The sequence below is a fragment of the Callorhinus ursinus genome, unplaced genomic scaffold (genome assembly GCF_003265705.2).
Source record: "Callorhinus ursinus isolate GAN/ISIS: 27379988/994484 unplaced genomic scaffold, GSC_fseal_2.0 scaffold28, whole genome shotgun sequence".
NCBI classification, from domain to species: domain Eukaryota; kingdom Metazoa; phylum Chordata; class Mammalia; order Carnivora; family Otariidae; genus Callorhinus; species Callorhinus ursinus.
This window is the reverse complement of record NW_027397090.1, coordinates 21396126-21410708: the sequence shown is the minus strand read 5'-3', so window position 1 is coordinate 21410708 and position 14583 is coordinate 21396126. Positions and strand designations below refer to the sequence as shown.

Below are 14583 nucleotides of genomic sequence, written 5' to 3'. Positions count from 1 at the left end.
TGCTTCACCCTCTACCTCCCCCCCTGCTTGTGCTCTCTCTCAAATAAATAAAATATTAAAAAAAAAATGTTAAGAGCATACAATGGAGTAATTTAATAAAGCCAATCTAAAATGAGTATCTGGTTTATTGTAGTCTGAGACCAGCTGTCAACACTCAGGAAAGGCACAGGCAAATTACCTTTTCCTCTTATGTTATCTTTTGGTAAAGAAACATTCTAGGGAAGAGAAAAATACCTGAGCGTCCGAGTGCGCTTCATACTGTGTTGTCCCTCCTGTCATCTGATCAAAGGTGTACATGAGGCGGATGTCCTCTTCATGCAGCTCATGGCCTTCTACGACAATGGTCCCTGTTGGAGAAGAATCTGCCACTGTGAGTCAGCCCCTCCGCAGCCTCCTCTTCACACCGCCCAGCTACAGCCCGTTATGCCAATTTTCACAGCATCAAGCTGCAGAGACTTCAAGAGGTCATGTTCTCCTGACTCATATCCTTTATACTTCCCCATACTGCCTTGAGGACAGTTAAACCACCACCACCATCTACCCATGTAAATGAGTCCCCAGGTCCAAAGGCACGTGCCAGGAGGCGACGCATCCCCACCATAAACACAGAGCGGAGTGATGTACTGAAGATAGCAGGCTGCAGAGTCCAAGTGGACCCAGGTCCACCACTCACTGGCTGCAGGACCCCGCTGCTCCACTATCTGCTGAGCAGGGTGGGGCGAGGATGAAGTGAACAGGTCAGGTTCTGGGCACCATCCTCCCACAGCAGGCAGAATGCATGAACGGGGGTGGGGGGTAGAGGGGGTGGCGGAAGGCCATGCTGTTTTCAGGGACGCCTGCTGTGGACATCCACAATGATCTTCCTGGTGTCAGCACTGGGCTGTCATTTTGACAATGTCACTCTGTTCTGAAAACTATTTTGCTTTCCATTAGTGCAGAAATCCACTCAGAAAGTAGTTTAGAAGCTGCAGGCCTTCAGTTTCAAATAAGGATTATTTCAAGAATTTTTAAATATTTGGGGCATCTGTTGAAACAGCTTAGATTTGTCATTTGAAGTTGGATCAAAGATTTTGTTAATTTAACAAATCAAGTTAAGATAGTAATGATTCAACTTTTAGTTGCTAGGCTTCTTACATTTTATCTAAAAATGTGAGGACTCTCAGGGACATTTCTCTCAATTCCCTGGAAGCACTCATCTGATTTCTGAGTCCTTCCATCTCTCTTTGTGACAGCTCTGTGCTTATGATTTTCAACTTCAGAGGGAACCCTAACAACCAAACACCTTGTGCCTCAAAGTGGCTGCAGAGAATCAATCAGCCATACTAAGACCCCAGAGGATTCTACTGGTGACAGAGCTGAGAATTCCCGGGCACCTGCAAAGTCCCCCAAAGGAGAGGAGAGAGGGGCTAAGTCCCCTTTCCTAACCTCCTCCTATTGTTCTAGACTTTTCCTTCAGAGCACTTATCAAAACTACGATTGTTTCCACAAATCTTCAGTGTCGGCCAGTACCTTGAGGGTAAGGACAATGTCTGTCTCACTCATTTCTGGGATCCCAGGGCGAGCCAAACACAAGGGCTTTAAAAAATATTTGCTGAATTAGTCCAAATCCAGTCTTGCCCAAAAGAGGGACCAAAATATGAAATCTTCATGTCTTTGAGAAATCATGGTAAGTTCTGATCCAGTCCTCCCTCAAAGCAGCTCCAAACCTCATTGCTAAATCCCTTTCTCAAAATCTACTTTAATCTTTTCTGTTGAATGTATTCTAGTCTTCATTCAGACACCTCCAAACACCATGTTTTTTCTCCACAAGCAACATCCAGTAATAATGAATTTGATACCAGGGGCTCTGCGCTCTCTCTCACTAGGGTAGTTTCTAGGCTCCTATTAGCATGTGCAGAATTCAGTGCTAACCGAAGGTCCACCCATCTGGTTCAGTCATTCTACCTAGAAATCTAGCCCAAAGGAATCGATTGCACAGAACATTTACATGTGAAAATGCTCACTGCTGGGGCGCCTGGGTGGCTCAGTCGTTAAGCGTCTGCCTTCGGCTCGGGTCATGATCCCAGGGCCCTGGGATCGAGCCCCGCATCAGGCTCCCTGCCCTGTGGGAAGCCTGCTTCTCCCTCTCCCACTCCCCCTGCTCTCGCTCTCTCTCTCTCTGTCAAATAAAATCTTAAAAAAAAAAGGAAAAGAAAATGCTCACTGAGATACTACTGACAATAGTGGAAAAACAGAAACAACGTGAAGAGCCAACAACAGGACTGGTTAAGAACACCATGCATCCCCATGAGGGAAAACCATCACAACAGTCTGGAAATAGCACTTTACAGACTAATGACACACATAAAGTAAAAATGCAAAATAAAAAAGTGAATAAAATAAATATGAAATATGAAAATGTAAGTGTGAACAACACAACACTTATAACTGCAGTGTGATCTCCACGTTAAGAGCCTGGGACTGTCTGTGCCAGGATTTTCACGCTGCCCGGCACCAGCAAAGAGCAGGCACTCAGTCTGCAGTCAATGGACGGGTTACGGCTCAGGGATCATTTGTAGTCTCTCCTTTACATTATCAGAATTATTTGCTTGTACTTCAGTGACAGGCCAGGGAAGCAGGAGCCCAGTTGTGAGGTGGCACCAGGAAGGGGCCACGGACGGTGCTGGCCGGGGCAGACACCCACCACTGTCCTGGAAGTGCTCCAGCTCCTCACTGCTCAGCTGCTTGATGGACGTCATCACCGCCCTGAAGGCTCCCTTCAGGCGCTTCCCCAGGACCATGTGATCAGGCTCTGCCCTTAGGCGAATGCCATACTTGTTTTTATCTGTAGACAGCGTAACCTTTCGGACGTTCAATTCCTATAGTTGGCAGTCAAGATGAAACAAAAAAAGGGAGATGAACACATGTGAACCCCAAAACTTGCACATAAACGTTCAAACACTGGTCACAATAGCCAAAAAGTGACCTATCCGCACAACAGACTATTACTTAGCAAAATAAAGGACTGAGGCACGGGCGCAGGCTATACCACAAACGGACTCTTGGTGCCAAGTGAAGGGAGTCGGCCTCAAAAGACCACTTACTGTTGGATTCCATTTATGCGAAATCTCCAGAGCAGCCACACTCGTGGTTGCCAGGGTGTGGCGGGATCTTGAGGGCAAAAATGGCGTGTGAATGCTATCGGATACTGGGTTTCTTTTTGGGGTAATCAAAATGTTATAAAATTTTATTGGCTGTACAATTCTATAAATAACTTAAAAATTCTTCTTGTCCAGATCATTCAAGATAGTTGAGCAAAACTCAACTAAAGAAGATTCTAGACTTAGAGGGGGACCAGGGTGGCTCAGCTGAGCATCTGACTCTTGGTTTAGGCTTCGGTCATGATCTCAGGGTTGTGGGGTGGAGTCCCATGTCAGGCTCCACACTCAGCAGAGAGTTGACTTGAGATTCTCTCTCATCCCTTCTGCCCCACCCCTTCCCTCTAAGTAAGTAAATCTTAGGAGAAAAAAAAAAAAATCCAAATCCAAGTTGAAGACTATAAACATGGTCCCCTCTAGTACAAACAAAGTCAATGGCGTGCGCACATGTACATGTGCGTGTGTGTGCACACAGCACTCCCAACAGCCTGGTGGGGACGCCCTAGTGAACATCCCCAGGCAGCACTGGATGGGTGGGAAGGGTTTCACTCAGCACCCAATGCTGGAGTCTGAGCTGCTCACGACCAGTGCATGCCCACTTGTTACTTGATGATCTGAAGGAAGTTTTTTGGTTAATTATCAAAGAGTATTTGGAGAAGATAAGTGGATGAAGGTAGTGGGTGATCTAATCAAGGTAAAGAAATCCACCCATCTTGGAATTGCTTTTAAAGAATTACAGTGACATTGTAAAAAGGCAAAAGCGCACGCTGATTCTAAACAAAGTGTAAGATTCTGTGGATGGGTAGGTATTTGGATGTGCTGACATACAAAGGGAAAAGGTACATGATACGCTCAAAGCGAACTTCACTGAAGAGTACTAGTCCTAACAACCTTCTTAAAGAAAGAAGTCTATTTGTACCCAGTCAAACCAGCACTCTTACCTCAATGATATACTTCTCCAAAGACTTGATCTCATGAAGAGCTTCTGGATCCTGATGGATAACCACAACTTCCTTCAAAGGATACTAGGAGGAAAGGGAAGGGACGGTTTACCGAAAAGCCAGCCCTTGAAACTGCAGGAAAGTAAAACGTTAAATGTTTCATCCGAATCTCAAGCTCCAGACTGATCAGGTTCAACCAGCACTAAGTCTTTCATGCCCTTCTTGCAGAAAAGAAAAAAAAATTTTGCTACTGCTGGAAGTGCTCTCTTTTAAGACAATGCTCCAAAGGTGCAACTATTTGGGCTTGTGCATGTAAAATACAAACGAAGCGTCAAACCTTTATCGGAATGGTTTTGCGGTCTCGAATCACTCGCCCAAGTTCAATCACAGACTGCATCCGAGATACTGCGCTCTCCGTGTTCTTGTCAATCAGCTCCTCCCTGACGGCAGAGGTGGGGGTGAGAGGGACCCCAGGAAGGGGAGCCCACCCCAAACGACAGGCGCATGAAGTGGGGAAGGAGCGGCCCCTCCAGGCCCTCCGCAGCCTTAGGAGCAGCTACCATGCGAGCCCTCCTGGGCCCAGGCGAGGCTTCCATGTCATCGGATTCTTTTTTTTTTTTTCATGTCATTGGATTCTTACCGAACATGGGGCAGCATGAGGTAGTGGATGCTGTGTGTGTCCTTGTCCTGGACAGAAACGGGGTCGATCAGCAGCTTTAGATTCTGGTACATCAATTCGGTGAGAAAAGGTGTATAGGGGGCCTGCATGAGGACAGAGAACATCAAGTGACCTCAGTCACAGGAAAAGAGCAGCTACACGTGAGTGGACACGTTACTTTCTGAACCTGGCAGGATGGACACCGTGAGGCGCAGCAACAGCGGGAGAGCCGGAGCCCCGAAGCATCCCAGAGGACGTCTGTAGTAAGAGCAGGAGCCCCGACCACGACCCAATGTCCCCACACCTCAGAAACCGCGTCGGGGAGCTGTGGAAATGCTTCCTAGGGTGAAGGTGAGTGAGGTCAGACAAGAGGCACCAGGCATAAGGCAGGTCTTGCTTGTGTGTTCAGGAGTGAACAGAGGGCTCACGACCTCAGGCTGGAGTAGCAGTGATAGGACACAGATGTTTAGTAAAACATCGTCTGTGACCATGTTTTATTTGTGTGCTTAGATATCCATTCAAAAACTTCCCTCTTCCAATGACAGGAACCCGCATAAAGATGAGGTGTGTGCTCACAGGGAGCCGTGGCTCTGCCGTCTCGAGGCCTGCACCGACCTGGAGGGTACCACCAGTGGCGGACAGGAAGAACCCAGCTCTGGAAGCAAATGTTTCTTAGCCCTTCCTGACACAAATGAGCTAACAAGATTTCTGAAAAGGAACTAGGGAGTTAAAAAAGTTGTTTTAAAACTCTATTTTTTTTTTTTTTAGGATTTTATTTATTTATTTGACAGAGAGAGACACGGCGAGAGAGGAAACACAAGCAGGGGGAGTGGGAGAGGGAGAAGCAGGGTCCCTGCCAAGCAGGGAGCCTGATGCGGGGCTCGATCCCAGGACCCTGGGATCATGACCTGAGCTGAAGGCAGATGCTTAACTGACTGAGCCACCCAGGCGCCCCTCTTTCTCCTTCTATTTCTGGGGGGACAAGTACGGACTAGCTGCAGATGGAGGGCGCTGCAGCGCCAGGGCGAAAGTTCCAGCATCTTACCATCAGTCTGCACAGAGACAGCAGGACGCTGAACAAGGTCTCCAGGGCCATAATGCAGTCTTCCACCCCATCTTCACCCTGGTGAAGAAGCAGCTCACATTACTTAGACTGTTAGAACCCAGTTGAATGAAGAGAGGTGACCCCCCCCGAGAAAACACATGGCGCAGAGAGGACAGCAGAGCCAGGACAGGCGGCCACAGCACAGTGTCCAGGATCGGGCAGGAGGCCGGCGCAGGCCCTGCTCTCCCCACCTCTGAGCCCAGGCGCCTGAGGACCTGGAGGCTGCGCCTGCAACTCACATGCAACACATGGGAACGGTTACAAACAGAAAATTTAAACTACTTTTAGATAAGATTTCTTATTCACAAAAAGTGTATATACTATATATTTAAGAAAAAAATGACACTAACTCACCGTAGGAAAAACACAAAGGTTATAAAAAAATGTCAACCATGATGAAGTTACACAGAGACAGGTGCCGTAAACACTGCAAAGTGGGCCCCTCTGCGTCTGGGTGTGTTGTGTGTGATCTATGTTAACAAAAATGAAATTACTGTTTTGTGAAGGGCGTTCATCATTCACACACTGGGAGGCAGGCTGGTGGGCAGTGGCATGGCACCGCCATGGTCTATGCGCAGCCTCAGGGCCTAGGACGGGACTCAGCCCGCGTGCCCAACAGGTTGTCCATAAATAACTGACCCTCTAGAGGAAGAAGGGAGGAGGGCCCCACTTGAGGTCACAGCCATCCCTGGTGACATCTGCATGTATCTGCATGACTTCCTTTCATGTTTTAAGAGAATCTGCTCAGCTCAGTCTTGTATGGCCCTGAGACTTTCCCTCCGACAGGACATCTCCGTAGCTGTCTTGAAAATATGCAAGCGGACTTCTAGAACTTACAGGTTCCTATCTATCAAATGGTGATAAATATAGTTGACTTACAACGTAAAAAGGAGAAAAGAGAAAGAGCTTCAGAAACTGAGAGCACTTGAAAACATTCCTTTCTCTACTGCCTGCACTCATGTTTCTCAACAGTCACCCTCCCACACTTCTGCCGGTCCCAATAGCAGGCTGCGTCCGTGCACTCACCTTCAGCCTTCTGCGGTTCATCCTGACATACCAGTTGGTTAGGACATCCACAAACTTGACCAGGCGAGGCACCACCGTATAGAGCCTGTAAGCTGAAAGCAGATGATCAGGTCTAGGGTGCAGTGAGGGCTGGACGCAAGACAGAGCAGGCAGCCCTGCCACCCCAGGGCTGCCACGCTTGCTCAGGAGACAGGAAGAACCAAAGTGACACAACCCTGGTGGCATTCCCCGACGATGAACTACGTGGTCATCAGGGTGTCAAGGGGTGCACACGAATCACCCAATGAGTGCGTACAAGCTCCTGTGGTCAAGAGAAAAACAGAAACCCCAGACCTGTGGTGGAGAGGCCACAGCTGCATGCCTGACTTCCTTCCAGTGTGCTACCCTGAACCTCCACTAAGACACCCCAGACACACAGACAGCTCGAAGGGGCTGAGGCACACCACAGGCCAGTGCTTTGCAACCTGAGTGACTCTGCCCGGATGTCTGGAGAGACATTCCAGCTGTCCCACCCGGAGCCTAGGGGAACTGTTCAATAATGCAGAGCCCAGCAGCCCCCTCCAGAGAATGCCTGGCCCAAACCGCCAGCAGAACGGGCTACCCAGGAAAGAACAAAGGTGAGAGGGCTCCCGAGGAACTCTGAGGGCAAGCACGGTGGTGAAGGTGCTCAGCCAGTCTTGTTTAAGGTGTGGGCCTATTTTTAGGATCTTCCCATTCACCTCCCTGTAACCGATACTCTCTGTTGCACACAAACTAACACCAAAACCAAGAATAAGACCAACAAGTATAAACAAATACAACCTGTATTAATGAAAACTGTTCAGTGACCGTTAAGAGGCCTCTGGTCCAAACCACCACAGTGAGAAGCTGCCAACGGCAGAAGGCGCCTCACAAAGACCAGAACTGAGGTGCCAAGGGCCACTCACTCCCTGAGAGGTGACATGGTGATCAGAGGCCTAGCCTGAAGGAGAGGTGATTTCTAGGGCTCACTACACCCCTCACCTTCTAGGAGGCCAGAGTTCCCAGAGTGCTCAGGTGTCGACCCTTGGAGGGCACAAAGAATCCTCACGGCGTGAGTGTGCTGTGCGTGGGAGCAACATCACGGCTACCAGGCTCCCTGATGGGAACTACAGACACTCCAGACCTCAGAACACTATCCATGAGGGGCTGAGGGTACAGAGCCAGCAGGCCGTGGCAACAACCACGGCTTGACCTCTTGTGTCCAGGGAGATGGACCCCAGCCGGCATGCTCAGGTCACGGCTCTGCTCTGCTGTCCCCAGGCCCATTTCCTACACTTCACATCCCTCAGGATGGACAGGGGAACAAGGACTGTGAGCAGGTGCCCCGGGGTGTGTGGTGAGCTCGGCCTCACATGTTCATTTCCATGTGCACCTACGTCAATTTGTCCAGCAGCTTGTCCAACAGTCATGTGATATTTCTGATACATATTTAACGAGTGGGGGCAGGCTTCAGGATGCCTGACAGCCTGGGGGAATGTCCTGGATGCATCATCCTCTTGTGCCAAGTGCTGAGGCACCAGGATTCCAGGAAGACTATGGGCCTGCATGACCGCAGCGTGCTGGGGCAGGCTGGTGAACCTTGTCAGGGGACACGTAGGGAAGGCGCCCACCAACTTTGTCGGATCCATGCAGGTATCCTACTTTAGCAGTTTCTGGAATTTGTCACCCAGACTTATAGTTTGTTCTGTCTCCAACCTCGAGGAAACCAACATAACCTATGTTTCCAACCTGTGTCTAAGACCCAATTCGTTGTTTTTAGGTAACAAATATGGGGAAAACATCCACCTCATTACTATTTTTCTGTATTTCCTAATTTTTCTAGACTACACAGGGACTACTTATTTAATAATTAAAGCAGACTAAAAAATGCACGCTAACAAGCACTCCTTGAGAACCTACTGTCTACCAGTACTCTCTACGCACAATCTCTATGTGAGCCTTGTAACACCACTACCAGGCACTTTTCGGAGAAAGAAACTGAGGCCTAAGGACTTTGGGCAGCCCCCGCCAGAGGGAAGAGGTGGTGCAGGCAGGTTTGAACCGTGGAAGCCCGCGTGGTGTCTGTGGCCAGTGGGGTGAGGCTGAGCTGACCCCCAGGCCTCAGAGCAGCATGTTTCTACAACAAGTCTTAACAAAATCATATTTGACAGGTAAAAAAACAAGAATTTATCTACTGTTCTGTATTTCTCAAAATGTTTATAAAACTTCCTCTGTGTTTAAAAGAAACACAGGTAAGTACTGAAAAGGGAAAAAGAGAAGAACTCTTATTTCCAGGAAGAGGGCCCAAGAGAGTCATACCTGCCATTTCTGTCTCAAAGAACCCAACCAGCGACTGCATGCAGGACAGGACCCACCGGTCTGTGATGTTGGCACTTTCTTTAACTGTGCTCTCGTTGTACAGGAATTCCGTATCTTCCTCCTGGGAAGTGACAATTACTAAAACATTCTGCATGCTTAGGGGAAATTACTATACAGAAATGAACTCCTTAAACCACTTAAACTGAAAGTAGCCCACAACAGCAATCCACAAAACTCCAGATCCCACTGGCAATTTAAATTTCTGATTCTCAGCAATATTTTCCAAATAAGCTCTAAACTTGGGATATTAAGTCCTCAGTTAATTACGTTTTTGACTGCTCTAAACACAATTTAGGAAAAAAATTATTCCTTTGTACCAAAAGTGATTATGAGTTGAGAAATATTCCAATTTTCTAAGTGTAGGGTTTAGTTACTTTAACCCTAACGAAGGAAAGCTCGTAAAGCCGGCTAGGACCGGACGATCATCTATAGACTGAACACAAGTACTAGAAATTAACGTCTCTACTTAAACTGTCCATTCCGAATAGCATGCTCTGTCCCAGTCCCCTTCCCTTTGCAAAACCCTCCTCAGGCTGAAGGTCCACTCCACCTGCGCCGCCCCCTCCACCGCCGCAGCAACACCAGGTTGGTAGGGCAGCAGTCGCGCTGACTCCGGCCCTGACCTGAGAGCCCGGTGGTTGGGCGGGCGTCTGACTGCCAAGCCCAGATGAGCCCCACCCACTGTGCTCCAGAGTCCCACAGCAGCAGGCCTGTGGGGACCACCTGAGGCCCCCCGGCCCTAGAGGTGGCAACAACAAAGGCAGGAGCAACACCAGGACCTGGGGAGATTGCCTGCCCTCCTCAACGCACAGGGAGAAGCCCGAGTCAGAGGCAGGTGCAGGCCAACAGCCAGCCTGAGTGCGATATTCACAGCTCAGGCCTCCCGCCCATTTCCAGAAAGGGCGGTTGCACGGTAGTTGCACGGCAGTCAACAGTAATGCACACAGTGATTCTACTGTAAGGTGTTGGACATAAGAGATGAGGGGTATCGGGGTCTGACCCCAAGGGGAGCCCTGAGAGCAGAGTCAGGCACATGGGTGTTCAGATGGTGCCTCCCTGGCCAGCAGGCACTTCCACACACACACACACCTTGTTTTCCCTCCTAACAACCCAGCAGAACGTCTATCACTTTCAGAGTCTGGACCCTGATGCCTCAGCGAGCACTGCCTGCAGCAGCCTTTACCAGGTGCTCTCACCCTGGGAGCAGCGGGCTCTTCACCCCCACCCCACCCCCCGCAGCCTTGGTTCCATGGGCGGGGGCAACCAGGGAATGAATGAACCTCCCACGCAGCTCTTCTGAGGGGGCAGCCCCAGTGTCCCGCGAGGCTCTGCACTAACACTCCCCGCCCCAGGGCTCTGAGCCTCACCCATGGAGCTCTGTCCCGAGCAAACCCACCGACCCAGGTGATGGGACCCCGCCCACACCTTCTGCAGCCTCAGGACGCTCTGGGTGAAGAAGCGGTAGGCGTTGTACCAAGGGAGCAGCACGTCCTTCAAGACGTCACGCACACCCTCCTCCTTAAATCGGAGATTTTCTGCCCTCACCACAGGGGAGTTGATCAGATACAATCTGGGTGAGGAAAAACAGTACATGGAAAAAGAATATACAGATTAAAACAAGTGTTCTTTCTGGACACATTGACACTGCAAACACCAAACGTGGCATTTTTTTATACAAAAGGAGAGAATTATGAATACTCTTCTTAGTATTCTGACTTTGTGCAAGAGATCCAGTGAATAATAAAGGGGAGACATAACCTCATACCAAAATATGGCACTCAACCAACCTGGAAGCATGCCCTGTGCCAGTCAGTGCAGGCCTCGGGGTGGTGGGCCTCCTCCCCAGACAACACACGCAGGCACAGGGATTCACAAAAGGAGTGGCCAGGAGTCTTCTGCCGGCACAGAGGGGCTCCCAGAGGGAAGAGGCCAGGTATGTCGCTAGACCCCTAAGGACAGTCCCCACTACAAAGAATTATCTGGCTTACTTGTCAGCAGTGCCGAGGGGCAGACTAACAGTTAATGGGGCGCCAGGACATCCTGTTAACTGCTCCAAGGCAGCTGTGAACACGCTCAGGCTCAGCCCCTGGGTCTGGGTCTCCGTGTCTGCAGCAGGAGGATGCGGAATGAAACCATTGTGGCTCCTTTCCACCCAAACACTTAATGGGCACGATGAGGACCAACGTTTCAAGCAGTGGTTCACATTTCTCTAAAAGCTTTTCAGTATTCACTGTTATTTGCTCAAGCTTCAATAAATCTCAGATGGCTCTTTTGAGGAGTAAGCACAGACATGAAATAAATGGCCAACGAGATGAAGAGCCAGGCAAGGGAATGAGGGAGAAACCCAGCAGCGAGCCTGGGAGCAACACAGGTCCTGGTCCTCACAACACCTCTCGGCTTCCAAATGCTCGTTATTGAGAAACCACCTTGTGGGTTTGGAGCTCACTCTACACCAATGTACCTGTCCCCATAACATAGTTTGAAAAAGCTAACTATGAACCAAATGAAAGGAACACAATTAACAGAACAAGTGAAGTTTACATAAAAAGGACATTAAAAACAGGGCACAGCACTGGCTTGTACCTGAGGGCGTCAGCACCGTACTTATGGATGATTGAAAGTGGATCCGGATAATTCTTTTTTCGTTTGCTCATTTTTTGACCATCACTTGAAAAACAAAAGGGAGATGCCGACTAAATAAGTCACCATTACAGCCTATCTTTATATATGGTTACAGGTTATCTGCAAATTGGAATACAGAAATGCAAGTGGGATAAGGGCATAACAATAGATTGTTAACACCTGTGAGCTTCTTTCTGAATTCCACGGTGAGTCCGTGGAGAAGCTAAGAACACAGGGCTCAGCATTTATTCCAGAGAAATGAAAACTTGTACTGATGAAAAACCTGTAACGGAAGCTCCTAGCTCTATTCATAGTCAGCAGCCGCCGGAAACAACCCCAGGTCCTTCAGCAGGTGAAGGGTCCAGCTGTGGTCACACGCACCATGCAGCACCGCTCAGCCACGGGGAAAAGGGGCTGAGGACACACACACTCTGAGCAATCTCCAGGGTCCCACTGAGTGGAAAAGCCAGTCCCTAAGGTCCTAAGTGCTGTGATTCCATTCACGTCACGTATTTGAAATGACAGAGTTACAGAGATGGGAAGCAGATTAGTGGCTGTCAGGGGCTGGGGGCGAGGGTGGAAGGATGGGGGAATTACAGAAGGACAACAGAGGGCTCCTGGGATGTGGAAACAGTCCAGTACCTTGACTGTGCTGGTGGACAGGGACCTATGCGTGTAGTGCGTGTACGACTGTACACCGCGGCACACAAGCACACGTAAAGCAGAGTCGGAGGAGGACGGGGGCTGTTAGCAGCTAGTTGTGGTGGTGGACCCCAGTTTTGAAAAACCTGACTTTCGGGGGCAACTGGGCAAAGCACACAAAGGCTCTCTGTTACTGTTTCACAACTGCATTCAAATCTACAATTCAATAAAATTTTCAATTAAAAAAACCCCCAAAAGCAGACTGCCGAGCCAGACTCCCCGGGTATAAAATGTGAATTTACCATCATTTGCTGTGTGACTTTGACAAATTGCTTAATTTTTCTATACCTCAAATTTCTCAAATGTCAAACTGAGTTAAGGAAAGAACCCATCTGGGGGCGCCTGGGTGGCTCACAGCTGGGCATCTGCCTTCAGCTCCGGTCATGATCCCAGGGTCCTGGGATCGAGTCTTGCACTGGGCTCCCTGCTCCGCGGGGAGTCTGCTTCCCTTTCCCCCTTGCTCATGCTCTCGCTCTCTAAAAAAAAAAAAAAAAAAGGGGGGGGGGGAAGGAGCCATCTCAAACAGTTCTGAGGCTTTGATGAGAGAAGATGTATAATGTTCACAACACGGTATCAGGGGCCATCCTCCCTCGGATAGGACATGAGGTAGGGTATCCGCATAAATGTTTTTTTCTTATTTTTATTAATTTGTGTTTTTTCTGTTATGACTATAGATAGTAGAAGAAAAAATAAGACTCCCCTATGATCCTGGAAACCTCTAGAACCCACAGCTTCCTCGTGTTAAACAGAGGTTAACAAAAATCTTCATTAGAGGACCAGGCCCAGTCCTCCAGGACAGATGTTGTCTTATCGCCCACAGCATCACGGGATGCATGCCTCCCCCGCCCCCAGCTCCCCAACCTGCCCTTCCCCCTGGGGTAGAGGGTGTGTGCAGACCTACACTGGAGACAAGAAGTGAGCAGGACGGGGTGGGGTGGAAAGAAAGAGCAGCGAGAAGTTTAACAGCAGACGAAGGAGAAGAGCAGGAACAAAGCCGGGGCGATCCTAAGCTCCTGTATTCACACAGAATGGCTACATGCACCCGGACCACGGCTGCCGGACCAAAGGAAGCCAGGCACCAGGACTAGCCACGACCCAAGGACGTGCACCTGCCTTGCCAGGACGAGCCCGTTCACAATCACGTTCCTGAAAGGCGGCTGTCCAAAGAGAGCGGTGGCCAGCACCAGCAGGGTGTAAAACCTGTAAAAAACCCAGGAAGAAACAGCTCAGCAACAACAGAAAAAGAATCTAAGCATAGGGAAAAAAAAAAATCTGTGCTTACTTATTGGATGGAATTTCTATTTTAGATCCGTTACACTTCTTAATAATCACTTATAGCAAAGGTTCTTAATCCAGTAACACACTGGAATCATTCTTAATCCAGTAACACATGCTGAAAAATCACACAGGACCTACTGCAAACCAATCAGGTTAGAAAAAACAAAATGGTTTACAGCAAATAAAGGCCTGGAGTGAGGTACTGACCCCAACAGTGGAGGATAGTTCTGTTGTCCTCCCTAGGGGGGAGCCGACAGCCACAAGGCAGAGGGGGGACAGTGCTGGGCGGCCTATCAGGACCTCCAGATACGCCAAGCTGCAAATCCAGAGATGTGTGTGCCTCTAGCACAAGGTCACATGGGACAGTCTGATGACAAAAGATACAGACATTCTCACCCAAAAGTCAGAAGGCAGAGCATGTAGGAGTAAAGACATCTCTGCTCCGCCTGCTGCTGACTTGCTAGCTAGCTTGTTCCTAAACTCTACCACATCCCTGCAGCCACCCCAGTAAGTGATGCTCTGGTATCATCTCCAAGCTGGTTTTGCATCCCCAGAACATGATGGGACATGGACTGACATCCTTTCCTCTGAAGGTAGGTCAGGGGGACCTGGTTGCTAGGACACGCAGTCCAAGCCTGAGGGAAGGGGAGGGAGGCGGAGAGCACCTATGGATCCATGTCAGGACTGTTAATGGCTGGCAGACATCACCAGTCCTCAGACAAAAGACTTACTGGC

At 49.3% G+C, this 14583-nt stretch overlaps 1 protein-coding gene across 5 annotated transcripts in view; it reads right to left on the bottom strand.

Annotated features, from left to right (window-relative positions):
* The window catches only part of IARS1 (isoleucyl-tRNA synthetase 1), a 61064-nt gene that overhangs the window by 13993 nt on the left and 32488 nt on the right, over positions 1–14583 (bottom strand). For all 5 annotated transcript variants that reach the window (XM_025891727.2, XM_025891729.2, XM_025891728.2 and 2 more), the window contains 11 exons: positions 13684–13770; positions 11830–11913; positions 10672–10816; positions 9187–9307; positions 6868–6959; positions 5782–5859; positions 4719–4840; positions 4416–4518; positions 4079–4162; positions 2684–2858; positions 235–347 (listed from right to left, as the gene is read on the bottom strand). In XM_025891727.2, coding sequence (XP_025747512.1) covers positions 235–347; positions 2684–2858; positions 4079–4162; positions 4416–4518; positions 4719–4840; positions 5782–5859; positions 6868–6959; positions 9187–9307; positions 10672–10816; positions 11830–11913; positions 13684–13770 — 1204 coding nt within the window. The remainder of the gene's footprint in view (positions 1–234; positions 348–2683; positions 2859–4078; positions 4163–4415; positions 4519–4718; positions 4841–5781; positions 5860–6867; positions 6960–9186; positions 9308–10671; positions 10817–11829; positions 11914–13683; positions 13771–14583) is intronic.